Source organism: Barbus barbus (assembly GCF_936440315.1).
Source record: "Barbus barbus genome assembly, chromosome: 14".
NCBI classification, from domain to species: Eukaryota; Metazoa; Chordata; class Actinopteri; order Cypriniformes; family Cyprinidae; genus Barbus; species Barbus barbus.
Window position 1 is genome coordinate 20,354,681 of NC_136742.1, and position 27,969 is coordinate 20,382,649.

At 36.1% G+C, this 27,969-nt stretch overlaps 1 protein-coding gene across 2 annotated transcripts in view; it reads left to right on the plus strand.

The window, feature by feature from the left end:
- Nucleotides 1-27,969, plus strand: part of LOC306879890 (otoferlin) — a gene marked incomplete at its 3' end in the record, with an annotated part of 59,174 nt that overhangs the window by 13,847 nt on the left and 17,358 nt on the right. For both annotated transcript variants that reach the window (XM_079433120.1, XM_079433119.1), the window contains exons 3-17: nt 4,927-5,015; nt 10,607-10,706; nt 11,912-12,108; nt 21,349-21,422; nt 21,711-21,837; nt 22,140-22,194; nt 23,221-23,352; nt 23,575-23,637; nt 23,777-23,861; nt 23,954-24,113; nt 24,321-24,507; nt 24,624-24,810; nt 24,921-25,144; nt 27,408-27,516; nt 27,656-27,845. In XM_079433120.1, the coding sequence (XP_079289246.1) occupies nt 4,927-5,015; nt 10,607-10,706; nt 11,912-12,108; nt 21,349-21,422; nt 21,711-21,837; nt 22,140-22,194; nt 23,221-23,352; nt 23,575-23,637; nt 23,777-23,861; nt 23,954-24,113; nt 24,321-24,507; nt 24,624-24,810; nt 24,921-25,144; nt 27,408-27,516; nt 27,656-27,845 (1,979 nt within the window). The remainder of the gene's footprint in view (nt 1-4,926; nt 5,016-10,606; nt 10,707-11,911; nt 12,109-21,348; nt 21,423-21,710; nt 21,838-22,139; nt 22,195-23,220; nt 23,353-23,574; nt 23,638-23,776; nt 23,862-23,953; nt 24,114-24,320; nt 24,508-24,623; nt 24,811-24,920; nt 25,145-27,407; nt 27,517-27,655; nt 27,846-27,969) is intronic.

Sequence of the window (27,969 nt, forward strand, 5' to 3'; positions counted from 1 at the left end):
TGATCCAGCAACATATGCTTTCTTTATATTGCCATAACATTTATCTAAAATATTTCTGTCACGTGTTACACACTGAACATACTGTTCAAAGTACTTGTTCCAATTTGCACTGGTTAAAGTCTCCCAAAATAAAAACTGCTGCTCCTGGCGTCTTGTGCAGTTGCTGCTGGACACAGTCAGTGATTTGAGCAGCGGCCCTCGCAGCGTTACCATCCGGGTGAACATATATCGCACAAATGACAATATTCCCAAATACCCTTGGCAGATAACCAGGTCTTAAAGATAAGCAGAGTAGCTCTAAATCGGGATCACATATCGTCTCCCGTACAGTATACTGCTTACACCAATCGTCTCTGATGTAAATGCAAATACCTCCTCCTCTGCTCTTTCCAGCTGCCTCCGTTCTGTCCAAACGAACGAGGGAGCGTCCTTCCAGCTCAACTAATGAGTCTGGAATATTGATGTAACCATGTCTCTGTGAACACCATAAGGCTTGATTCACGGTATTCATAACACACATTATTAATGAGGTGAAGCCCCTCCATTTTTCCTTTCAGTGACCGTACATTTCCAAAAACAACCGAAGGAAGCGGCGGTCTATTGCTTCTTCTGCGTATGCGCTGTCGTACACCCCCTCTCTTCCCCCTTCTCCGTATGCACTTTGTCCGATATAGATGAAATCTGCGTTCCTCAGAGAAGTCCACAGTTGTGGGAATATCTCTTGTTCTGAGCAACAACAGGGTTTGTCTGGTGTAAGTAATTGGTGACAAACACCCGTCCTCTCCACTTTGCCGCGTTGCAAGGCCTTGATGCACCAGTTCCCAAACAAACAGCATCAGCAGAAAAGTTCTCATATAGTTCACCATAGTGTCACACGATCTTCCAAATCGAATAATAATAAAACAACATAAAATATAAAAAAACTGTCCAAACTGATTTAAAAAAGATTCCAACAATCAATCAATGTAACGTCAACACCTGAGTCTGGGTCGCCAGCAGAGCAGCACCACCGGAAGTCCAAATTTGACCTATATATATACTATATATATATATATATATATATATATCAGTGTTTGTCTTGTTGCTAGGCTGATTGTTTTGTACTTTGTAATTGACAATTTTTAATAATTCTAAAATAATCAATCATCAGATAATCAAATAAAAATCTACTTAATTTATTTACTTGTTGAATAGCTACCTGAACATTATACCTTACAGATTTATTATTTATAGTTTATTATGAGTCTGTTCACAATATAAACACTGCTTGGGGTTTAGAATCTGTGAAAAATACGTTTCTGACATGTTTCTCTGGTTTATGTGAGTCTGCAGTGTATCCCAGAGAAAATAATAGAGTGAGAGATGAGGAAAGATTGAGAATGAACTTTATTTCTCAGAGTTATCTCCAATGAAATAGAGTCCAGTCAAACAAGACACTGAGTTCAAACCTTCTGGCACCAGGATGAGCAGATAAGTCTTTTTTTTATTGACAGAAAAATGCTTCAAACTGGATTATTATCACACAAGCACTGAGAATTAAAAGCATTTTGTGAGATATTTAATCATACTTAAAATGATCTCATGTTATGGTCAATACTCGAAAAATGGCCAATGTTAAAATTCGGGACTAAATTTAAATTAAAATCAAACGTTTTACAAATGCATTAGGCATCACAATAAGAAGAAATTTGCTGAAAATTACATTTAACAGGGTTATTAAATTATTTATCTTTTTAAAGATGAACTTTTAAGTATATTACCATCCTACAATATATTTTGCATCACTATTAATTTATAATTGTGCTGAGCTTTAACATCCCATGAGATAGTTTTAAGTATGATTAAATATCTCACAAAATGCTTTTAATTCTCAATGGCATGCTTGTGTGATAATTATTGGGATTTATTTGAAGCGTATGACTTTATGCAGCTTGTAGTCATGAGAGTGATTTCTAATAGCTTTCAGATTTTTTTAGATCCACAGGGAAGCAGGTTAAAGAAGTGATGCCTATCTCAACTCTTCATTTTCTTATTTCTTGTCCATACTCTCAGAACTGCCTCTCACCTCCAGCTTTCTAATAAACGTACCAAAGGCCAAACGTACACGGGGGATTGTAGAGATGAGTGGGTTTAAAATAAGCCCTCACTGCCAGTTATTCCTTTCTCTTTAATGAGCAACTCCATCTCCTATTGTTTATTCTTCTTCATATGTTACACCCTCTGTGGGAGTGAATATAGATGCTGCACTGGAGCAGAGGGATTTGAGGGGAAAATCCTCATTGTGCTTGGCTGGACTTTACCCCGTGGGTATTTGGCTCAGTCCATGAAGCTAAGCAAAGCGCACAATTCCTGCAGTACTCCATTAGCGGCTCCTCTCTGTAGATGTAGCATATAGACCTGTGCTGCAGTCTGTGCAGCTGCTCGAGTGCGAATGGAGACGGTTTGAGACCTCTAGTAAATCTCACACACATCCCCTTCACTATTTTGTGTTCGACATGACTTGACAGTTTCCATACATTTCCATATGACTCCTCCCGTTTTTCAATTTTTCCTTCAGTGTTATAAATTCCTTCAGTTGTAGTCCTTTGTTTGCATCTGGTACGCATCTCTCACTCTCTAGTGCGAATCATGTCTCTCATCGCATTAACTGCTCATACTGTGATGAGAACTTATAACGTTCAAATAGAAAAATGATCCTAATGTGTTTGGAATTAAGGACTGTGGGTGTCCTGTTGACAGAAGTTCACTTTTGTGTGTGTGTGGTTAATAACAGCATCCCTTCGTCAACAACCAAGTTCAACAACTAGTTTTTTTCACAAAGTTTCACTTAGCTTCTTAAATATGTTATTTCCTTGTGTAAGCCTCATTTGCATAGCTCATTGACAACAAGCTGTTGTAAAACTGCAATTTTCACTTTTTTTGTTTTGGTTGAAAGATACTGTATTTGTGTCTTTATGCACAGCTGGATGAAAGGTCTATTTTTTACACAATATTTTTGAGGTTAAAATGTACACATAGAGTAGTTTCATCCACTGTCAAGGAGCCGTCTAGACCAGGAGTTCAATTGTATATAAAATTATTACCCAATTGCCCTGGTTCATATAATCATTTCTGCATACTGATGAAACTAGTGGCCTTATTATGTTGTATTACTTTCATATTTGTTCCTCCTGCTCTTTGTTAAAGGTTACTGTCTGTTTGCTTTTTAAAAAGAGAAGGAAATAGGCATTGGACATACTGCAGACTTGTTTTTCTCTAGCTTCTCTGATCGCATACACAGTGTAAAGTTTTGAGAAACCTCACTGAAATGTGAGCATGTAAATATTACTGTTGATTTTTTTCTTAGTTGGAAGTATTAAGGTAATATGAAATTAATATTTTTATTCAGCAAGGATACATTCAGGGGATCAAAAGTGAAAGACATTTATAATGTTCAAACATTTTTTTGAACTTTCTATTTATCAAAGTATCCTGAAAAAAAATCTAATTTTGCACAAAAATATTAATCAGCAAGACCATTTATAACTGTAATAATAAAAAAGAATGTTTTTTGAGCTCCACATCAACATGTTAAAATGATTTCTGAAGGATCGTGTGAAACTGAAGACTGGCGTAATAGCTGCTTGTCGAATTACATGAGAAATCCTTTTTAAATATAATTCTGTTTCCCCAATAGCTATTATTTAACAAATATGTATTGTAAAACAAGACATATTTGTCTTGTTTTACACTTAAATTTATTATTAAATATCATTAAATTAAAATGGTAATTACATGGGTCAAATGATGGAGTCATGTAGACATGTACTGTACGTCTTTTCCGTATTATTTGTTTACACCATATTAGAAGAGAAACAAACATCTCTGATATGTTTTTAATAGCACCATTAACAACTATGTGTTCTGTAGACATGCCGTTATTTTTCAAGACTTAATTTGCCTGTCGAATGCGGCTGTCACTCCTGTAAATAACCCAACTCTGTGTTCAAAACAGGATTAAACAGAAGTGACAACCGCATTCACCTGCATGTAGCCTCTGTGACTTTTTTAATAACACAACAACAAATCTCATTCCCTTAGTCAGAGCGTCCTGGACAGTCTCAGCGCTGCACTGATTTATTTGGCAAGAAACATTGTGGTCCCACAGCCTGGCAGTGGAGTACCGCTGTTCTTCATAATCGCAGTGAAACAGAAGGCCTCAGCAGCCCTCAGGGCAGCCCGTTTGTCTGTATAGATCAGTGTGCCAGATGGGAGTCTATGTTCTGGGATCTAATGCATTATCCCACTGTTAAGAGCCCTAGCGGCAGAAAAGACTCCTGCAGTATCGTAGATTGCAACAATTAGTTTAAAATGGAATGCAAGTGGGTCATCCTTCAGTATCCTATATAATATTCACACTGAAATCCAAAAATGAATTTTGGGATATTAATGACGAGTAAATGGCAAGTGACTAGTTTTATTTAGATTGAAGCTTGGTCATGATAGAGAAAAACAGTTAAATCAAATTCGGTTCCTTATGGATGCCTGTTTAAAACAGCATAACATTTCAAATTTGCAACTTTATCTCACAATTACCTTTTTTTATATTGTACTCTGAGGCATGAACAAGCTTCTTTAAATCCCCAAGCATGGCACAGTACCGATAACGTTCAGCTGCTGATTTCCTGTTGTGTCGTTAATGATTTCCTGCAGAACACTTCCTTTTTAATTCAGATTAGGGTTTTATTGGAATGCCATTAATGATTCAGATAACTGGCTTGTTTTGGTTTGATATAATAAGAAATTATAGCCTAATAGTGTGTTGGGGTGCTAGAGCTCTTTTGGATTTGATGTTATTCCAATATAATGTGGATAATTAGCATGGAAAGGTGTACAGTTTGTTTAAACAGATTGAACAGATTGATTTTTGTTTGGTTGGTTTTCCAGGCATTCCGTTGGCCAATCGGGAGTCAAGTGGACGGTGACGAGATGCTGGAGATTCAAGTGTTTAATTACAGCAAAGTCTTTACTAACAGGTATGAGAATTCAATCATTTGATATGCAACATCAGATCAGCTAAAAAAGATTTATTGACACATCTCTATAGATTTAAGAGTATATGTTTAGAAAATACAATCTAATCAAGACATGTACAAGAATTATTGCAGTATTAAATAAATCTGAACAAGATGTTGAGTGAAGCAAGGCTATAAACAAAGCCCAAAATACATTTCCATTTAATTCAAGTAATTAACATTCATGGCTTCACCCTGTGGTCTCCAAACAAACTCCAGAAACACAGCACTGGTTGTTTAAATATTCTCTTGGACAAACTAAGGTTTGTTTGTTTTTCACCGTCTTTGTTATTTCCATCTGACCATATAGGACCTCATAACTCATAATTGCTGAACTCTTTGTATAATGGTTTTCATAATCATGCTGTTTTGACGGTCCATTTGCAGTGTTGACAATTTGAGGTATTTTGAGATATTATTACACATGACAACTACAGGGGTGGGGCCACATTTGACATGCCACAATTCCTACAGCAGGCTTTGTGCTATAAAACATTTATTGTATTTGTAAAAAAAAATCTACCACGACTATTATAGTATATTTGTTTATTTCTAAGTGTTTATCTCTCATTTTATGGAAGCCCAGTTCTGCCACTGAATAAAAAAGAAAAAAGGTAATTGCGACTTTTCTGACTTTTTTCTCAGAATTGTGAGGTATAAAGTCCAATTCTGAGAAATTAATAAGATGTTTTAAAATATTAATATAATGTTTTATTAGTTTCTTTCTTAGAAGAGTGGCAGTAAAAAAAAAGCCATTCTAATTGACACTTTATAACATTCTTGAGATACGAATGAGAGAGCAGGCACAGGATAGAGATCCACCGTATAGGTTCCAGGTATAGTATTTTCTAGAAGCTGTTTTTTTCTGTATTTGTACCTGTCAGTATTCATTCTGTTAAGTTTTTCCCTCACTGTTCTTTCTTTGAAAGAGTGCTGTGGTGTGTTTCCATCCACTGTCTTCCTCTAAAGGTGGTGGATAGGCTGACAGTCATTACTAGCTGTTCTCCACTGAATGACGTGTAAATTCTGTGTCCTTAAGAGTGTGACACTCCTGCTGATGTCAGTGTGTCAGTGTATGTAGGATTGTGCGGGTGTACATATGGTTAACATCCTGCCGTTTCACTGGAATACATCAGATTCTAGATTGAGTTGAGATGTTAGGTTGCAGTGGTGTTATCAGATTCTCTGTTGCTCTTGCTTGTGAGCAAGTCTGATGTCTATTCCAGTCTAAGTCAGTTCTATTTCAACCAGTTTGGCTGCATCTGCGTGACTTAGTAAATCAACAGCTGTCAGTAGAAAAATCTACCACGACAATTAAGTTAATTTAATTACGGTGTACAATCAATGGTCAGCTCTTTTTTGGTGTTATCATAGGCATTGTTTTGAGTTCACAGACATCTATTGTGGTCTGAATGACACCTGTGAATAGATCACAATGTATAAGAAAAGCATCTGCTGAATAATTCACATGACACCGTGACATATGTTAACCACGCAGCTCATTAGCTATTTGTGTGTTATTTACAGATGTAATTTCTATCCATCATATGCATTACGTACTGTAGCGGACCGTATCGACAAACACCACGTGATATCCCGAGCTTTACAAGCTCAGTAGATCGGGACAAAACACCAGGTGTGAGACCAATGTGTAGCTCAGAAACTCTTCTTTATGCAAGACTTTAAGGTTATACATTAGAGATGAAGATTTCCTATCCTTGAGAAGATTCATTCAACAGTGCTGTTGTTATTTCACAAGCAACTGACCACCAGGTGGTGACATTGGAGATTTCTGCAAAGGCAATAATAGGATGCCGTCCTGCAATTAAAGTCAATATGAGAAGAAATCAAACAACTCAAAAGAGACAGTAAAGACAGTAAAATGTTACAAAAGATTTCTGTTTCAGATAATTGCACTTTTGTGCTTTATTAAGAATTCTGAAAGATGCATCATGTTTGCAATACTTGAGTACCAAATTAGCATATAAGAATGATTTCTGAAGGATTGACACTGAAGATTGATGTAATGGCTGGTGAAAATCCAGCTTTGCCATCATGGGAATTAGCTACATTTTAAAATATCTTAAAATTGGAAACCTTATTTTAAATTGTAATAATAATGTGCTCTATTATTGATCAAATGAAGGCAAAGAGAGACATTCAAAGATGAGAAGCATTTAAACGTCTTACAGAACCCCAAACTTTTTAACCAAAGTATGTGCAGCTTATAAATAGTCACTGTGTTTTAGAAAGTAGTGGGGAGTTAGTTTAAAAGTAAGTTTGAGTCCAATGTAATGTAACGTTTTATGTCAGTGGACGTATATCAGAAGTTGGGCTGCATTTTCATGCATTTAATTTACTGATATCACTGGAAGAGAGAGCTGTGCAGGAGAGAGCATTCCTGCTCTATAATAGGATCTGCTGCTGATGACAACTACAGCGAATATGCAGAAAAACGTCAAATTCTGGCTCCAACACAGCCACTCATTATGTTACTGACTAATGAAGTGAAAACTCCTGCTCGGCAGTTCCTTGGTACTGCATATACATCTCTGCTGTGAGTTATTTTTTCTCAGTTTTCAGCTAAAGAAAGGCTCATTGTCCAATATTCAGTGTTCTTCTCTTTTCTTTATTCGTTCCCTGTCTATCTTGTTCTTATTTGAACAATGCTTGAAACTTGTTATTACTTCCTGTGTCTATTTACCTCTTTAAGATGAATCGCTTGATGTATTCCCCAATTTGGGAATTTGGCTTTGGATAAAAGCACTTGCAAAATGAATAAATGTAAAAATGTAAATATCAATGTCAGTGGTGTTTATGGTCTTCACAATAACAATAAAGGTAATATTAGAAACAGTAAAGTAGTAAAAAGAAGTCAAAACTGGTTACGGTTAGCATTTAAACAGATCAGATCACAGATAATCAGAAATCAACTTGACTGTGTCATACGAATCAGACTAAATTTGTTTCAGTATATTGTAGGAAACTAATTTGGTGGTTGAGTAATGCTTGAAAAAAACATGCTCTTTTTACATTACCTTAGTAAATATGGGAATATTGATGCATGGTCTAGTTATAAAATGACTGCAAATTGACAGATATTTTAGCTTTTAGCTGTTCATTTCTAAACCCTCACACAGTTAGTCAAAGGCTTGTGAATTCTCCAGTTCTGACCTCTTCAACAAAAGTCTAGTGACTTGACAAGGCAGGATGCAGTAAATTATGGAGCAGATGAAAGTCAATTGTCTGTTGTTTGTTCAGAGGATCAATAATGTATGTGGGGTCTTTAGAAAAGTTGATCGGGAGCCAGAACCTGATCCAGGATCAGTGAATTATTCACCCGTGGATGCATGCGGTTCACCGACAGTCACAAAGCCATTATTTCACCACTGAACTGGGCACATATCAATCACAATGCTCGTTTTTCCTTTATCGAGTCCCTCTGGACGAACAATGTGCTGAGTGTGTCATTTCACATCCGAATACAGCTGTAGCTCAGAGGCAGGTGCTAAAACTGTTTGCAGTTTAAATGGTTTGATGTGTCTTCTTCTCAAATTCCCTGACTACATGGATAGACCCGCCTGTCTTTCTCTTGCAGACAGTGATGCAGTAATAGACAAGAGAGAGTGTGTGTAAGCTAACTACATGTGGCATTTAATTGGTCAGTCCAGAGGTTCTGATTGCTTTTCTTCACTGCCTGTCACTTTTCATACAGAGAGTTGAGTTAACAATCAGAACAAAGACACATCACTATCGCCCATGTGTCTTCTTATGTCTGAATTGTTAGCTTCTAAATTCACGACAGACATCGTGGTTACATTAAAAGCATGTTTTTGTGTGGAGGGGACTGGGAGTGATTGCAGCTTTCTTGTTCAATACCATTTTTTTATTGGAAAATGTCTACATGATTCATAGAGGGGAAAGTATTCAGGATTGATTAAACAATTATAAAATATATATAATTTAATAATGGTACTTCTTTAAAACTACACAGCCAATTTAGAAGAATTTTCCCAATTATTTTTTTTAATGCTGTTAAAGGCGGTTTCCTAACTAAAAATAAATGAATAATGCTTTTCTGTGTGTGTGTGTGTGTGTGTGTTGGGGGCGGGGGATCTCGTAAAACCCATAAAAGTTCAGTCTTATAAAAGCTATTTTTATTTGAATGCAATTTTTTTGGTTTTACAGTAATTAATACTTTTATTATTAAATTAGTCAAAACAGTAATTACTTTTTAATTGTTACAAAAGGTTTCCTTAAAATAAAAGCTGATATATTGAACTTTCTATTTGTCAAAGAAGCCTGGAGAAATGTATTACACACTGTAAAAAAAAATCTGTCAAATTCACGGTAAAATACTGGCAGCTGTGGTTGCCAGAATTCTACCGTATAAAATACAGTAGCAACATTTTAGGTTTTACGGTTTTAACTTAAATTTACAGTTAAATACCGTAATTTCTTTAACTGATATAATCTTAATATACCAACCTATTAAAGTACTGAAATCTGTTTTGTTCTTTTGAAATACACTGACAACCACCAAATGCAGGTGATGATGAGAAAGTCACATGATGAGCCAAAGCCCATAACATGCAACTTTTAAACAATAGCATTTACAGAAGGTGCAGATGCAGTGTCATTCATACAAGCACTAAACACCATCATGGTGAGACTCCTTAAAATGAAATATGCTATAAACATTAATTTAACAACATTAGATGTAACATACAACCCTAATAAACATAACTGATAAGAAAAAACTAAGAAGAAACATAGTTATTTCAAAGAAAAAACGTCAAATTCAAACAGAATTTGAAATGGAACGCAGGGAATTCTGGGAACATCAGTTTATGGTTTTTCCCTGTAAATTTTACAGGAAGTTTCCGTTAACCATGTAACAGGTTTTTACCGTAGCATTTTCACAGTTTTTTACCGTTAAATCACGATAATTTTTTACAGTGCAGATTCCACAAAATATTAAACAGCACAACCATTTTCAAGTGTGATGCAAAATTTTCAGCATTTCTGAAGGATTTTTAAAGGATGAAACCTTCGCCTTTGTCATCACAGCAATAAATTACGTTTTAAAATATAGAAAAAATTGCAAATTTATTTTAAAAAGAAAAGTATTTAATAATATTACTGTTTTTACTGTATTTTCTGTTTATTATTGAAAAATCTTAGACTTTAAACAATAGTATAATTAGTCATGGCTGACTGTTAATAATAACAGACAGTACATTTGTTAAAAAAATAGATATAAAATGTAAAGATATTGTCTTTAAATTTCACGATATTCGTCTCAGCTTCAAATATTTTATTTCATGTATAGAGTCTATGTGTCTGTGTGTGTGTGTGTGTGTGTGTGTGTTTCACAGTTTTGCTATTTTTCATTCTCTTTGTAGTTGTCACAGTGTATTTTCCTCTCTGTGACCAAACCACCATTATAAGCTCAGTGCACATTGGGCCAGACCAAAGTAAGTGAAGGGAAGTATTAGATTGTTATTTAACACAGCTGTCTGACTCTTTTGTGTGTGTGTGTGTGTTTGCAGGTTAATTGGCACTTTCCGCATGGTTCTGCAGAAGGTGGTGGAGGAGGGTCACTTGGAGGTGTCTGACACTCTTATTGATGACAATAACACAGCCATACGGGTGAGACGTGAGGATTGCAGGCAGTGTGTGCATGTTTATGTTCTGGTCTGACAGATCAGAAATTTTCTTTTTTTTTCATATAACACACCCACTCACAAAAACATCCATTCACATATTTCACCACAGGGGTCTGGTTTTGCAAAACTTGCACAAAAAATTGTTGTCATGGTTACATGTCTACTCCGTGGCTATAAGGGACTATTCAGTTTTATTTCTCTCTCTCTCTCTGTGATATCCACCATCATGCGCAGGTTGTTTTCCATATGGATCCTGCTCATCTCTATGTGTCAGGATAATTAATAGCAGCTCTATGATAAAATGTATCGGTTTAGGTGGAGGTGTTATATTAAACGTCCTCCTTTGTTGATCTGCTGCATTGCTATGATACTATGAACACTGACTGGTCCTTAGTAATGTTTTGTTCAGACATTATTCTGTTCAGACATTTCTCCTCCATTCCTATTTCTTACTCTACTCAGAGCAAAACTTACAATATTGTAACATTTATGTGATTGTTGCATCAAAAAAGCTACTTATTATGAAATAATGTAAGCAAAATTATACCACTTTCATGCAACTTAGTCTTTTGATGGTTTTTTTTTCCGTTGAGATGAGACCTTAGGAAAGCTTGAAATTTGTCTTGGTTAATTAAAGCAGGAGTTATATCTAAGTAAAGTTGCAACAGGGCTCAGGTTCCCACTTTTGTATGACATTTACCCCTGGGAGAAGTGACCATCAGGCAGTTGACAGGGATACGTTGGACTGAGGCTAAATTGTTCCTTGTTCCTTCTAATGAGTTTGTAAACATGAGAAGGAAAGGGTAACTGATGCTGACAGACTGATACTGCCACATGGGTTAGCATGACCCTAACCCTAACACTTAACTCTAACACCTAACGTTTTACCCCTCTTCAGTGTCTTTATTGCTTGTGAAACCTGTGAACTAGTTAGCGTTTACTTAGTAATTAAGCTCAGTTTTGTACAGAACTTACTTTAAATAAAATGCACAATAAGACATATTTATATTTTTCATTATTAGATTTATTTAATATTATATTTATATATTTCAATTTATATTATAATCAGTAATCTTGAAAACAAGTAAAAAAAAAAAAAGTGAAATAAATATGTACTGGCTGTATTAATTATTTGACATAAATATGAATAATTAATTTTCTTTTATTTATTTATTATTTTTATTTCAGACAAGTATTTCCATAGAGATCAAATATCAGACCATGGACGGAAGTGTGAAGGTATGGAGCGATGGTGAGTTCCTTGATATTCCAGATGACTGTGATGGAACTTTCCAGTTTGAGACAGACAGTCTACTCTCTGGACGCAGCCAGAGCTCTGGGACATCACCTGGACGTTCTATCCACGGGATTCCCACATTCCGCAAGTAAGTGTGTCATCTTAGCCAGCCACAGTTAACACAATCACCCTCATCCTCATCCTCTTTGATGATAATGGTGAGGAAGAGGATAATGAGGAGGAAATTAGATTAAGTAATAAAGAAGTACTCTAACTAAAAATATACATTTGATCATCGTATTAATAATCTTATTAGCGCATCTTTTCACTGTGTGGACATTTTTGCTGAATGATGAAGACATGGATGACTGGAATGTGTGGGATACATTGATTTCCACTAAGCCTTCTAGTCTCCACAGGTCCTCTGATCTATAAATTATCACCATACACAGACACAAACGTACTCCATCATGGTTTGTGCGTGGGCACCATTAGTGTTTACATGCTGATGCATATGGATGATCACTGCTAGAAAAATCTATATTGGGAAAGTTGTTTAAAGTTACTACTAGGTCAATTAAAGCAGCCTCAAGAGATTTGAAAGCCTCATTTCATTTAGATCTTGTATTTGATATTGGGAATTAATTAGTATTCAACCAATAAATCTTATTTTTATTGAAACAAATAGTAATCCTGGAATTCAAGTATTCCATCTGTTTTAGATTGATGTTGTCTTTAGCAAGTGTTTTATGAGAGCTGTTTATCAGTTCTGATTACCCTTGCTTGCTTACTCAGTTTTTATTTATTATTTAAATTAAATCTCCATGAAGACAATCTATTTCATTTAAACTTCAAATTTTCCATATTATCGTGACTTCTTATGTCTTCACTCTGATAATAAAAAAGTGATGCTCCTACTTGGGCATTTTATATATATATGCTACTCTGTTTGTGTTGCCTCTTCGATATGGGCCTGATCGTCATGCAGGATCATTTCTTGTTAGAGAGCTATTAATAAAGCAACTTTAGCCTGTATCAATTTAGCATTAATTAACTGAGTAAAAGAGAAGAGACGGTGAGAGGAGAGAACACAAGGAATTGTTCAGGTCTGAATAAATAGGATGTGATATGATAGCTCATTATGCATTGCATAGTTGGCATAGATGACAGCTGCTAGTCAGTCAAACAAACACACACATGCACAACAGAAAAGTTAGTTTCTTTTCTCTACTACTTTCTGCACACTAGCATGCAAACAATGAATTTGGAGACCTTATACAACATATTTGCTGTTTCTGACCAGAAAGAGTGAGCACAAAACCACTGTCTTTCATGCTTTATGGATGACTTTTGAGCTCACACAGAGAGTTACTCTTTCAAAGACCTTGAGACTTTTCAAAGAGTTAAAGCCTATGTTTTTTTGTCCAAGTTTCTTCCTACAGTAGTTATGAACTGAATATTCTTTTAAGAGTCTGGCTTTACTACTACTTTGCATTTCACAGCAATTAGCGTCTTTTACCACTTTGAAGAATCAATTTTAATTACAAAATGCATGTATTTGTGTATCTACTTATAAAGTTTAAACAGTCTGTAAACTGAACAATTATCTTTAGAGATTTCTTTTAGAAACTTAAAAGTTATTGTAACATTATGTAGTCATGTTAATTGACATACTAAATAATTAAAAAAGGTTTCCACTTTTTTTTTTAAGGTTACTTGACATTTTAATAATATATCCATCTGTCCTCACTTGAACCATTCCTGGTGCTGTTTCATTATTAATTACAAGTCTTAGTTGTACAGTTGTACTTTTAAAAGTGTGTGAGAGTTTTTTGGAGTTTCTCTATGAAGAAAGTGTGTGTGTGCGTGTGTGTGTGTTTGTTTTACGGCTGAAGTTGCCGGGACCCAGTGGGACGTGGTGAAGCGTCTGATCTGAAGTAACTGCTAGTCCTCTCTAATGATTAGACCCCTCTCTCATCTCTACCTCTCTCTCTCTCCCATCTATCGGCTTTATCTCTTTCTAGCTTTTCTCTTTCACTCTCGTTTCTTTCCTTATAGAGCAGTGCTTCTCCGGACCCGGAGGGAATTCAATCCGGAGCCGTGTCCATTTCGTATTTCAAGAGCAGTTTCCATCTTTCGGATGAGACGTTAAACCGAGGTCCTGACTCTCTGTGGTCACTAAAAATCCCATGGCACTTCTCGTAAAGAGTAGGGGTGTAACCCCGGTGTCCTGGCCAAATTCCCTCCACTGGCCCTTATCAATCATGGCCTCCTAGTAATCGCCATCCACTTGATTGGCTCTATCACACTCTCCTCTCCACCTGTAGCTGGTGTGTGGTGAGCGCACTGGCGCCGTTGTCCTGTGGCTGCCGTCGCATCATCCAAGTGGATGCTGCACACTGGTGGTGGTTGAGGAGAGACCCCCCCACATGATTGTAAAGCGCTTTGGGTGTACAGCAAATTCGGCAATACACAATAAATGCGCTATATAAATGCATCATTCATTGATTCATTCATTTATATTTCCTTTGATAAACGCATGTTAAACTTGTAAATCATTTGTTTAGTTTTTAAATGTCTTTTTGGAGATGGTCCGAAATGAAAGCGAAGGCGAGATATTGAAACTTTTCCTTCATGACAATTGTTGTCATATCGGCAAAAAAAAAAAAAAAATCAGCATCTAATATTGGCTATCGGCTGCCCTGATTTCTAAATATTATTATTCGCGGTCGACCTCTATTGCAGACACTTAAATGCATTGTTTTGCCACTTTTGCACTTGTTATTCATGTATTTTAAATGTAAAGGGCACTTTATTTTTATTATTTTAAATTTGTGTTTATTTGTTATGCATGTTATGTAGGCTACTGTGTGTTTATTAAAAACAAGTTTTGTAATAACCAATTGGTCCGGACCTTTGACACTGATGAAAATTCAGATTTAGACCTTTTAATGTAGACTTTGAGAGCCCCTGCTATAGAGTTATGACATTTACATTTTTTTTTATTCATTTAGCTGACGCTTTTATCCAAAGCGACTTACAATTGCTATATATGTCAGAGGTCGCACGCCTCTGGAGCAACTAGATGGTTAAGTGTCTTGCTCAGGGACACATTGGTGTCTCAGTGGATTCGAACCCGGGTCTCTCACACCAAAGGCATGTGTCTTATCCACTGCGCCATCACCACCCCTGAGTCTGCCTACTTGGACTTGCACTGAAACTGTGCTTTCCATACTCAGATATTCTATATGTAACAGTCCAGTGTCCATGGACAGTTGCAGGAAATTGTATGCCAAAAAAAAAAAAATCCTGAAAAAAAAAAAAAAAAAATAGCAAGAAACACTGACAGTTTCTCTCTTTTTTTGCATCGGGCAATGCATCTTGTGAATTGCAGGGCAGCCCTGACCAATATCTCTAGTTCTATCTCATTGATTGGACTCTTTTGTTTACGGAGACTGTGTTTATCTGTTGTTGTGACTTAGTTGAAGATGGGATCAGTTTAATGATCAGTGTAATTCATGCCAAAATCCAGGTAAATCCTTTTTCTCTTTTCCCAGTATTGGACTAGGTATGTGTCTTGTATCCAAGGCTAGATTTAAATAGCAGTGATGGATTTGCATTACTATGTAAATGTGTGATGCATCTAAAGTCTTATATTTGACAAGGGTTTTGTTTTTTATCTTTCACATGTTATTTGAAGAGCTCCACAAAAAGCACCTGCATCACTGAACAAGCTTGATAAAGTTTTTGATGCCTCAACTGGACCATCCAGCTTCTGTCAGCCTTTTGTGTGCAACATCATTATCATATATGGAGGATATTGCATGTTTATCCTCAGCATTATAACAGGTGCTTTCATGTTTAGTAAAGCAGGAATTACCACCCTGCAGGGAGAAAAACAGTTTATTCTGGCTTACTTGTCACCCAGCCTGGCCCAGCTATTTATGCTGGTCTTTTTTGATGGTTTTAGAAGGGTTTTGGGAATTTATTTCAGCTAGCTGGCTGAATAGCAAAACCTAATGCCAGCTTGACGACCAACTAAACTGGTTTAAATCATCTAACCACCTTAGATTGGTTTAAGTTGTTGGAATTCCCAGTTCTGATCAGATTCATTCTCATAGCCTGCTGTTTGTAAGGCAAGTTTAATCATGAGAGAAGGAGCGTTATTCTCTTGAGCTTGGTACAATGACAGGTGATAGCTTACAGTCAAATTGAACTTTACAGAACAAGGGCATTTGCACAGGGATGTTCGTCACTTTAGAGCTGTGGCATTACTCTAGTGATTTAGTTCCCTGTCTTTGTTGAAGTTTAATGTTCATTCTCGATCGTTCCATTCTTCTGTATTTTTCTCCTCCTTGCATAAAACTTTGAACCCCCACATACACTTTAGAAAGTAGGGCACAAAAGCTCAAAGGCGCTCATTGTTTAATAATTCATCACATTAATGAAACAGAATTGTGCTTCTTATTCATTTACGCATTGCTGTAAATGGAAAAAATGACAAAAATACAAAAGAGACTCATATTAAACCAAACACCTCAGTATATTCATGTCTCTGCTGAATAGTGTTTAAACCGTCTAATTGTTTAAAATTGAAGAAGCCGATCTATTTATATTTATAATTTTAGAGTGACCCAGAGGGAAAAATAACTTTGTTCTAATTAGTGATTTGACAAAGAGCATGCTTTGAGTTTCTGTTTATGTGGCTAGAGCAACTAGCCTCAGACACCAAGGTCTCCCAAGCGCTTGAGCGATGCATAATTCATACGCTGCTTTATGCTCTTCAATGCATCCCCTTTATCTCTGTTTAAATGTGTTGCTGTGCATTTATTCCGTATCATGGTTGAGGAATGGCCTGTGATATACTCTGAGACTTTTCATTGATGTGAATTCTCTATTTTTGAGCATCAGTGCCCTTTTTCTTGCCAAATAAAGTTCATTTAGTCTCCAAGCCTGGATAAGATTGTATTTAACTGGTTTAGTTGTAATGTTTTGTTTATTACAACACAGATACATGATCTCACACACAAGCACAGAAAAATGTTCGGTAAAATGAATATCTTAGTTCTAGTGGTGCATTTTACTGTTTACAGTACTGGTCATAATTTTTTTTGGGGGGGGGGGGGGTTTGGAAGAAATTAACACTTTACTTTCAGAAAGGATGCATTAAATTGATCAAAAGTGACAAATACGTTTATTATGTTACAAAAGATTTATATTTGAAATAAATGCTATTATTTTGAACTTTCTATTCATCAAAGAATCCTAAAAATGTATCATGGTTTCCATAAAAATATTAAACGGCACAAGTGTTTTCAACATTGATAATAATAATAAAAATAATAATAATTTTGAGCACCAAATCAGCATATTAGAATGATTTCTGAAGGATCATGATGTGACACTGAAGACTAGAGTATTAACTGCAAAAAATTCAGCTTTGCCATCACAGGAATAAATGATATTTTAAAACATTAAAGGTGCCGTAGAATGGAAAACTGTATTTGCCTTGGCATAGTTGAATAATAAGAGTTCTGTACATGGAAATGACATACAGTGAGCCTCAAACACCATATAGTTTCCTCCTTCTTATGTAAATCTCGTGATTAAAAAAGACCACTGAAAAATAGGCGAATTAGAACATAACACCGACTGTTACGTAACAGTTGGGATCACTAATAGTTACGCCCCCAACATTTACATTTACACGCCCATGTTCTAGGCCAGCCGCCAGCCAAACCATCAGAAGTTCTGCAGGTATTGTGAAGAAACAAGCGAGGACAACAGCGAAAATGGCAGATCATGGAAATAAATGCTATGTTCCAGGCTGTGCAGGGGATGTGAAGTGCAGAGATGGGCTGGTGTCTGAATTCAGAAAGGCACGGAAAGCAAATAAATGCTGATGCCCGCATTTTATTTACAGTATAATTACCCAATGATATAACTGCGCAAGAAAGTATTGAAATATATACTGTATTTTCCCTGTGTTTCCTTCCTATGAGCTCCTGAAATGAGCCACACTGTGAAACAGCCAATCAGAGCAGAGCTCAACATTATTATTCATCCTTCCACATAAGCCTATAACAGACTGTTTCATTCTGGGGAGAAATCCTAGGGTTGTAAATGGAAATGTAAAACTGTTTCTGGAGAGTTATTGCCCTTACCTAATCCACATACCTTCTATGTAGATATCAGAGAACAATTTAAAATATTCTGTCAATGCATTCTATGGCACCTTTAAAATAGAAAGCAGTTATTTTGAATTCTAAATAATTTTTCATAATATTACTGTTTTCCTGTAGTTTTTGATTAAATAATTCAAGCCTTGGTGAGCATAAGAGTCTTTTGAATGATAATTTATGTTCAGTCTTACTATAACTTTTTGTGTAGTCTTGACATACTACAGTATGCCACATTTGAGGATTTCATTATATTTATTTGTGCTCATATTCCATCACGTCTGAATGCCTCAAGCAAATACAAATGAAATGCCTTTCACATTTCTCTCCCAGGTGTCATGTTCTCTCCTTTCATATAGTGTTGACAGTTGTTGTATTGTTTGTATTATGTTACAGGTACAGATCATAAATCTTAAACAGGGTTTAGAATAATTGCCTACCAGTTGCATACCAGTTTAGCATCTTCACTCATAATATCTAAAATGTCACTTGAGCTCACCCCCACACACTAAATTATATGCAAAGGTCACTCTTCATTAAACTGGGGGAAGGGGGATTACAATCTTTATTAAAATGGGATTGTCGTTGTGCAGAGGTTTCACACAGATGGTCCAGTCAATATAGATACAGTAGACTGAGACAGACTATGTGAAATCCAAATAAAAGTGCAGCATTTGGCATTTAATGAAGGAATTAAATGTCTCAAGTGCTTCATTGATTGACAGTGTTCACCAATGTCCTTCTCCTAGGCATAAAAAATTGTGTCTGCTCCATTGTGTGCTGCTCAGAGCGCAATGTGAAACTCTGGCTTTGTTCTCTGTAGCAACGCTGTCCATCAGACTGATAATTTACTGAACATCCTATGTAGACTAAACAAGTTAGTAATGTCTGGCCTACATACAGTACAGTAAGGCTATTTCATGTGGCACAGAAGTAGCTCCAGCAAATCCCAAAGACCTGCAGAACTGCCGTTGTTTGCGTTGTCAAGTCGCATCTGTGGGTTGCCTGTTTCTTCTTGACTGCTGAACTGAAGCCTTTGATTAAACAGAGATGGTCTCATCACGCTCTAAAAATCCTCTAATTAGTGTTAGGTTACCTTATCATGTCTAGATACAGTCCAGTCTTTTCTTCTTGATTTTGTCCACTCTTATCATAGGAAATGTTCTAGTGAAAGTCCAAACATAGTCTGAAGTGTTTTATTGTATATTTTAGTGTTTTTTTGTTTTATTTTTGTTTTTTTGTGGTGACGCCAAGATGACATTGTTGATGTTAATATGCTGTTATGTCCAAATACAATTTATATGCATTATCTGATATCCAAAGTACATTTGTAATTGGTAAATTGGTCATTTTATTTTAATCAAAAATACATCACAAACAGCACTGTTGTGAAATATTATTACAATTATTTGTAATTAATTATTGTGATGGCAAAGTTGAATTTTCATTAATCCAGTTTTCAGTGTCACGTGATCCTTCAGAAATCATTTTAATATGCTGATTTGCTCCCTATGAAACATTTAGTAGATGTATACAACAGTAATTTTTACTTTATGTAATATGGGTAATTATATCAGACACATCTGTAAGAGAGTGAGAGTGAGTGAATGGGAGTGTTGTTATGTGTCTGTGTGTGTATGTGTGTGAGGTCACATACTCTCCTGTTACTTTTTCACTCATACCTGGTCATCATCTCAGGTTCTCCCTTATTGTGGACGTCCCGTTTAGTCTGAGAAGTGTCTCTTTGCCTGTGTGTTTTGCTTTGATATGGACAAGCAACTGAAAATGGGCATATAGTACACTAGTGAGGAATTCCTCATTTTATACCCTGAGTGGCTCGGCACACATTTCTCTATTGGTTAGTTTTTGCTGGTTGTCAGCGCGTGGTGAGTATCCTGTATATGTGAGTGAGTTTGTTCTATTGCGCAGTTCAAAACCTTGTTAAACTAAACCTGCTTAATCTGTATCAAGTTCTGTTGATAAAAAAATAATTCAAAGCTTAATTTTGCTTGTTTTATAAAAATGTGTGTGTGTGTGTGTGTGTGTGTGTGTGTGTGTAGTGTGTATCTTTTTGTGACCTGGTGCACTTAAAAAAAAAAAAAACATGCCTGATGCATATGATGAAATTTTTATACTCTGATCTCATATTAACACTCATTTGTTTGATATAACTTCTTGTTTGACTGCGTATCTATTTTAGAGGGGTGTTTGACTCATGAGTAGTTTAAATTGCTAGACTTATGAGGAATAAAAAGGTCTGATCTTTATTCCTTTCTATTAATGAATAAAATTTTAAAAAGTTAGCTCTGAAGATTTTCTCTTCAGTGTCACTTTGAGATGACGGCAGTGATTCAAAGATACAAATTTTAGAGGGTCTGCTTCCATCGTAAGACTGAGATGCAAAAAAGACTACATTACAGAATAATGTTTTGAGAAAAGTATCTGTATTTGCATAATCAGTCCTGACTTGACAGATGATGTACTATTATTTAGTGATTTACGTAATACATCCACATAATGGAGAAATCAGTGTGATCTTGATACATTTTCACTCTTTGAATTCTCTCATCTTGTCCTGAAAAAGAATCTATATCCACAGATCACAGCTAATTGGAGAATTGTGCCCATCTTGTTGAATAATTAAGGACCGTTATTTGTCCAGCCGGCCTGTGACATCATCAGGCCTTTGTAGGTGAACTGATATCTAATCACCATAATATCAGTGCAGAGTTATTGGACACCACTGGGGCTATTGTGAGTGGGGTCTCGCTGTTGAAACGAGTGTCTCGTCTGAGTGATAAATATCACAGAAATTTTCCATCATGGCAAAACCTGTCGTGCTCCAGTAGTGATGATTTGATTGCTCTCCAGCAGTGCCTATAAGAGAATGAATACATCAAAACAAAGATAAAACTTGACCTGTAGATCAAACATTTGTATATGGGAACCATTTTGATACTTGAACACCTATCTATTGCACTACCTATGTATTAATAATTTATTTTATTGAATTGTGGAAAGTATCCAGATGGTTCACTGCTTTTTATACAATATCTATGTAACATAATCATATTTCTGAGTTTAAACTGGTATAAATTATTCAGTGTTTGGGAGGCCCAGAGGTAGAGGTGATTAAAAATGAATCAATGCAAATAATGTCACTTTTTTCCCCCATTCATGCCCATCTGAATGTTTGTTTTATATCGTAGGACAGGAAAAGGAGTGTTTTCAGCCATGAAACTGGGCAAGACACGCATCTCTAAAGATGACCACAAAAAAGGAGGTAAATATAACTGATTATTAGAGAGCTGGTTTTACAAGAAAGGCAAATGTATTTATTTATTGGTTGAGAGAGGACAACAAACCAACTGAAATATATTTGTGTCTGCATTTTTGGTCAATTTAGTGCTGAAATCACAGTTTTTATTACTTTTATTACCTTACCCTTAATTGTACTTTAAATCCAGTTCTCTACTGGTTTTGCTTCAGGAGATTTTACATTGGACATCAATAGGAAAGTCTAAAGAATCGTACAATTCGAATGCACTATCAACTGTGCTCTTGTTCGCAGATGACGCTGCCATTTTGGATGCAGAAGATCTGGATCGAAAGGCCATGCGTCTGGGCGGTGGACTCGACCCTGATACCATCTCACTGGCCTCTGTTACTGCAGTAACCACTAACGTCTCCAACAAAAGGTCACATATCTGATGTGCACTTGGTGTATTTTTAAAGCAGTACACTCTTCTCTTTTGAAGTTTATCTGTTTGCATCCTTTTAAAAGGTCACAGAGAAGAAAACCTTCAGTATTCCTTTTTCTGAGTGCTTGTCTTTTTAAGGAGAAAAAACTGTTTACTGAGTTTCAAGTATGCATGTCAGTATTTTAATCTTTATTTTATTTTACACCACAACGGTGTAATTCATTTGATTAAAGTGACTAATCAATTGACAGTCCTAGTTTGAAGGTGTTTTAAGTTTGGTCTTCACGTTTGTTTTTCAGATCAAAGCCTGACATTAAGATGGAGCCCAGTTCAGGGCGTCCTGTGGATTATCAGGTATGAAGACAGACGAAAGCACACAGAGAGGAAGGGGGAGCTCAATAACATTCCCACATTACAAAAGACAATAACTCCAGGCCTTGAATTGCCAACCAGACAAGGCAGTGGCATTTATCCTTGAGTAGTGTATTCTGCTCAAAGCCCTGAATATACAGAGCCATCCCAAATAAACAACATCGGCCTTGAGCTTCAGTGTTTCAGAGAAGCCTTTGATGTTTACTTACTAATTATCCTCTGCATGGCTGTTGTGTTGAGCAGTTGAATTGCAAATTCGTTTCAGTACCGGCACTGTATAATTCCTTTAAATGCAGGAAATCCATATATCCCATGTGTGCTGTGGAAGTGTTTTTAGGTATTGTTAAAAAAAATTCTTATCTCTAACAGTTCATATTTTGCTGGAGGTTGGAAACTCTGCTTTCTGTCTTTCTCTTACATTAACTTTTGGGACCCGCTTGCAGAATAAATCACTGCAACAATAAGCAGTATTATTGTCTGCATTCTTCTGGAATCCAGCTTCTGTTATTTTGAGTAGTTTATTTATTTATTTTAAATGTGTTTCATAAAAATGTAGCTTTGAATTGTAATAAAGACAGCGCCAATGTAAGGAAAATAAGAGAGATAGTTCATTCGAACTGTGCAAACCTGAATTAGATGGCTCTGCTGATTTAAGAGCTAAAACTAGAAATACAAATATTATGATTTTCCTTCTCTTGACTAAGGGTGGCTTTGCTATTTGTCCATATGCAGCCACAGAGTCATAAAGTTTATGAATCTGTGATCCAATAGAATACTGTAGCTCATTTGTCATTTGATTCCCTAAAGCAAACTTGACTAATTGGTATTCTGGAGTAATAAAAACATAACAGATTCCACACCCACGTTAATACAACCTCATCAGTCTTAGTCAGCATGTAAGACACATACCAGCTCAGGGTTTTATATCTTGTATGTTTTTTTTTTTTTTTCAAATATATAATTTTTAATTAATTATATTTTTAATATCCAAATTAAAATGTATTTCAGATCAGTGTAACAGTAATCGAGGCCCGTCAGTTGATTGGTTTGAACATGGATCCTGTGGTTTGTGTGGAAATTGGAGAGGAGAAGAAGTATACATCGATGAAGGAGTCCACAAACTGCCCCTACTACAATGAGGTTATATTCAGATTGCTGAAAAATCTGAGCAAAGGAATCTGTCATTTTAGACATTTTGACAGCCTGTTTACCTGTTTACTGATTACAACTGCAAGAGTTGATACAGCAAGAATGATAGTTGCTGTATCAACACCTAAATAATGTCTAAATCCACCACATTGTTTGAAATTACTTAATTTTATAAACCAGATTATTTCAATATTTTTCTCTATCTTCCAACAGTACTTTGTCTTTGACTTCCATGTGCCTCCAGATGTCATGTTTGACAAGATCCTGAAGATATCAGTGAGTAGATTAAGCCTTTGTTCACACTTTCAGCATATGAATATACATATTATAACAAACCTCTATGAAAACCCACTGAAAACAGCAGATGAAAAATGATTAAGTTGTACATCTGCTTTTCTCTCATGCTAAAATTAAGGTAATACATTCTAAAAACCTTCTACGAAGCGGTACTCTGGTGGGAACCTTCAAACTAGATGTGGGAACTGTTTACTCACAACCAGGTCAGTAACCAAGGGATAATGAAAATCTTTATAAGTAAGAGATATACTAATTAGATAGAAAAAGTCTTTTAATTGGTGCATGTATCTTACAGAGCATCAGTTCCACCACAAATGGGCAATGCTGTCGGACCCTGATGACATCACAGCTGGCTGCAAAGGTTACGTTAAGTGTGACATTGCAGTCGTAGGAAAAGGAGACAACATCAAGACTCCCCACAAGGCCAATGAAACAGATGAGGATGACATAGAGGGGTCAGAAACACTAACATTCATATATTTGTTTAGTTCATTAATTAATGAATTTATATATTGGAGTGCACTTTCGATTCACAAATGTTCATGAAGTTCATACTGTATTCTACACCATCTAATGCTTTATTTATTCATTGATTTATTCCTTAATTCATTAATTTATTTATCTGAGTGTCATATTGGTCTGTTCTTTATGATATATTGCAGGAATCTTCTCTTGCCGGAGGGTGTTCCATCAGAGAGACAATGGGCTCGGTATTATGTTAAGATTTACAGAGCTGAGGGACTACCAAAAATGAACACCAGCATCATGGCCAATGTGAAGAAAGCTTTTATCGGGGAGAACAGGGACCTTGTGGACCCTTATGCCCTGGTGCAGTTTGCAGGGCAGAAGGTAAGAAACACCTGAAAACACTCAATAAGAGATCAATATTTATATCAATTCAATTTTTTAATTAGACAGTGACAGATTACTTATTCTGTACATATAATACATTTTTACACATGCAGGGTAAAACATCAGTTCAGAAGAGCAGCTACGAGCCCATCTGGAATGAGCAAGTAATCTTCACCGAGATGTTCCCACCTTTGTGTAGGCGACTGAAAGTTCAGATCCGTGATTCAGACAAGGTGAATGATGTTGCCATAGGAACCCATTTCATCGATCTACGAAAGATTGCAAATGATGGAGACAAAGGTACTGGCGATCTGTCCCAGTGTAACACGAACAGTTTAATGAATGTACAGGTTGAATGGAGGCTGTATATAAACAGACATCTTAAAGAACAAATGAGCGTCTCTCCCCAGGGTTCCTGCCCACTATGGGCCCAGCCTGGGTGAATATGTATGGTTCTACCCGTAACTACACTCTGATGGATGAGCACCAGGACCTAAACGAGGGGCTGGGGGAAGGTGTGTCCTTCAGGGCACGCCTCCTTATTAGTATCGCAGTGGAGATCCTGGACACCTCTTCTGCAGAAATAATGAGCTCTACTGAGGTACAAATAGAGCAGGTGTCCAACAAGTCAGAGGTGAGATTCCTTATTTCCTTTTTTTGAGATCGGGTTAAGGCACTGTGACACCTCTCTATAGATCAATATTGAAATCTTTGTGAATCATAAATTATTCTACACTTACCTATCACACCATGACATTACACATGTGTTATTTGGAAGCCATCTCATTTATTCTAACTCATCTACAAGACTGCAATCTTCATATTTAACAATGTTTAAAAAACTCTACAAATTCCATCTTGGCATGGTCATTTGTAACCTTCCTGCACCATATGTGAAGACAAATTGATTACAGCTCAGTCCAGATTCTACGAAACATCATCTGCCCTCTGGGAAATTACAAGGCCAAGCTCTGTGTCCTCAGACAAAAAGTCACTGCAGATGTGGGAGTCCAGCTGTCTGTGATTTTGTCTGGCCTTTGGGAGCAAATATTGATTGTCAGATGCATTTTACTGAAGCACAAGATTTGTTTTTACACTTGACGTAGAGGCAAGCATCTGAGGTTGATAATCCCAACTGCCTTTAATGCCATGACTAACCTGGCGGTTTAAAAGCCTGTGCATTGATCCAAGCTACATGAAGAATAGAGACATAAAAGTGTAAGCCAAAGATATGTCGACGGTGTGATCATTGATATAATACAGAAGAGCTGGAGACTAGAACAGAAAATGAGATGTTTTCTTAGTGTTTAGAAGAGGAGGAGGTGAATAAACTCCTCAAAGGGATAGTTCACCAAAAATAAAAAATTCCAAGAGTTTCTTTACTCATTACAAACCAAATTACTTTCTTTCTTCCGTGGAACACAAAATGATACATTTTGTACCATTTATTATTTTCTGTGATATTATAATAAATAGGGAAATAGAGCTTTTACTCTTCAAAAAGTAAAAGCGAAAACACCATTAAAGCATCATAAAATTATCATAAAAGTAGTCTATGGTGTCCATGTGCTCTATTTCAATTTAAAAAAAAAATCAATTTAATGAATATGAATTAGGACTGAGAATGTGAAGCTCCATAATCACAACAAAAGTACCATTGAAGTGTTACAAAATGGTTGAAGTCATTATTCACCAGACAATCTTCCCATCCATTGCAATGCTAGAGAACCAGGCCAGAAGTCCATTTCTTGAACAAATCATCCAGATCAGTTTTTGGAAGTGGATCAACTTATTGTTTGAAAAGATTGACTGAAAAGTACAATTAGTTTATGAATTGAGCATTACTACAAAAATCTGTGAAGATTTTTCATGAATAACTTTTCTGTGTGTTTCTTATAGAAAGCTTTTGTTCAGCTTTCCCCTGGTTTCACAAACAAGACTTAAGTCTAGTCCCGGATTAAAATGCATGACTGAGATGTTTTAAATGAAAGAAACTTAAACTGACATATCTTAAAATATGTCAGTGCCTTTGTTTTGTCTCAAGATGCACACTAGTAATGTTTTGCTCTAATTGAACTATGACTTAATCCTGGCTTAGTCTAGCCCAGTCTGTGAAACCAGGACTTAGAATATAGCACACAAGTCAAATGGACCCTTTAGTGACACTTTATTTGTGCCTTTTTTTGGTCATTATGAAGCTTGACAGTCTCAGTCCTTATTCACATTTATCATATCATTTTTTTATATATACAAATGATTTGAGTAAATGATGAATTTCCATTTGAATTAAAAATTCTTATGAAAATGTACCAGTCAATTTTCAATTTACTATGGATCATGAATTAATTAATTAAACAATCTATTATACAGTATTTGGTATGAAAATTAGTGGCCAACTAAACTACTAAACTGCCATTGTTAGAATAAAAATGAAGATTTCTATTATGATAGATTTATTATTGCATAGTTGTAGTTATACAGTACAACTGTCGAAATGAAAAGTACATTTTTATAAGGGCGTGAATTCATTCCTTATTTTCTGCTAAGGACACCAGTGAGAGTTTTATTTGATCAAAGATCATAGCTTCAGTTGAGAAGAAACCCCTGCTGGGTTACAATGCAGCATTGAGCTTCTATAATCTCAAGTCAATTATGATTTCAGACTGAGCTCACACACTTGCGTTCGCTATTGGGAAAATGCTATTCATGTCTGAGAGGAAAGAGGCAAGAGATCCCAATGCGATGAAATAAAAGGTCACATAGTGTGTTCGTTCTTCACTCTACTAGGTCTGTCCCATTCAGCAGATAGTTATTTAACACTTTTTATGTTAATTAAATCAATGACAGCTATTTGGATGTAATTCTGACCTTAAAGGATCATTATTTTTTTCTATCAGAGTGCCACAGGGAAGATGGAGGAGTTTTTCCTTTTTGGGTCGTTCTTGGAGGCCACAATGATAGACAGAAAAATTGGAGATAAACCCATCAGCTTTGAAGTCACTATCGGTGAGCTGAAGTCAAACACCTGTGAGGTCTCTTTTCAAAACATTCACTTTTCAGTATACTTATGGAAATGCTTCAGTAAATTCAAAACATCAAAAATAACAAAATTTACAGCACCACATGTACACAATTTTCCACTTAGGTAACTATGGTAACCAGATTGATGGAGTGAGCAAGCCTGCATCAGCAAAGAAGAAGAAAGAGGGTGGAGGGGAGAGTGAAGAAGAAGAGACTGAGCTCATCCATAACTCCAGCGATGAAGAGGCAGAGGAAGATGGAGATTTGACATCTGTGCCGTCCACCCCTCCTATGAAACCGGTTATCACTGACAGGTCAGAGGTTAGGGAAAAGAAAATGATCAAATGGCAAAGAAATATCGAGTCCTCAGACTGTCTAGAAATGGTTTTGAGAAAATACTTTACACTGTTACACTGTGTTCTCTAACTGAAAATCACT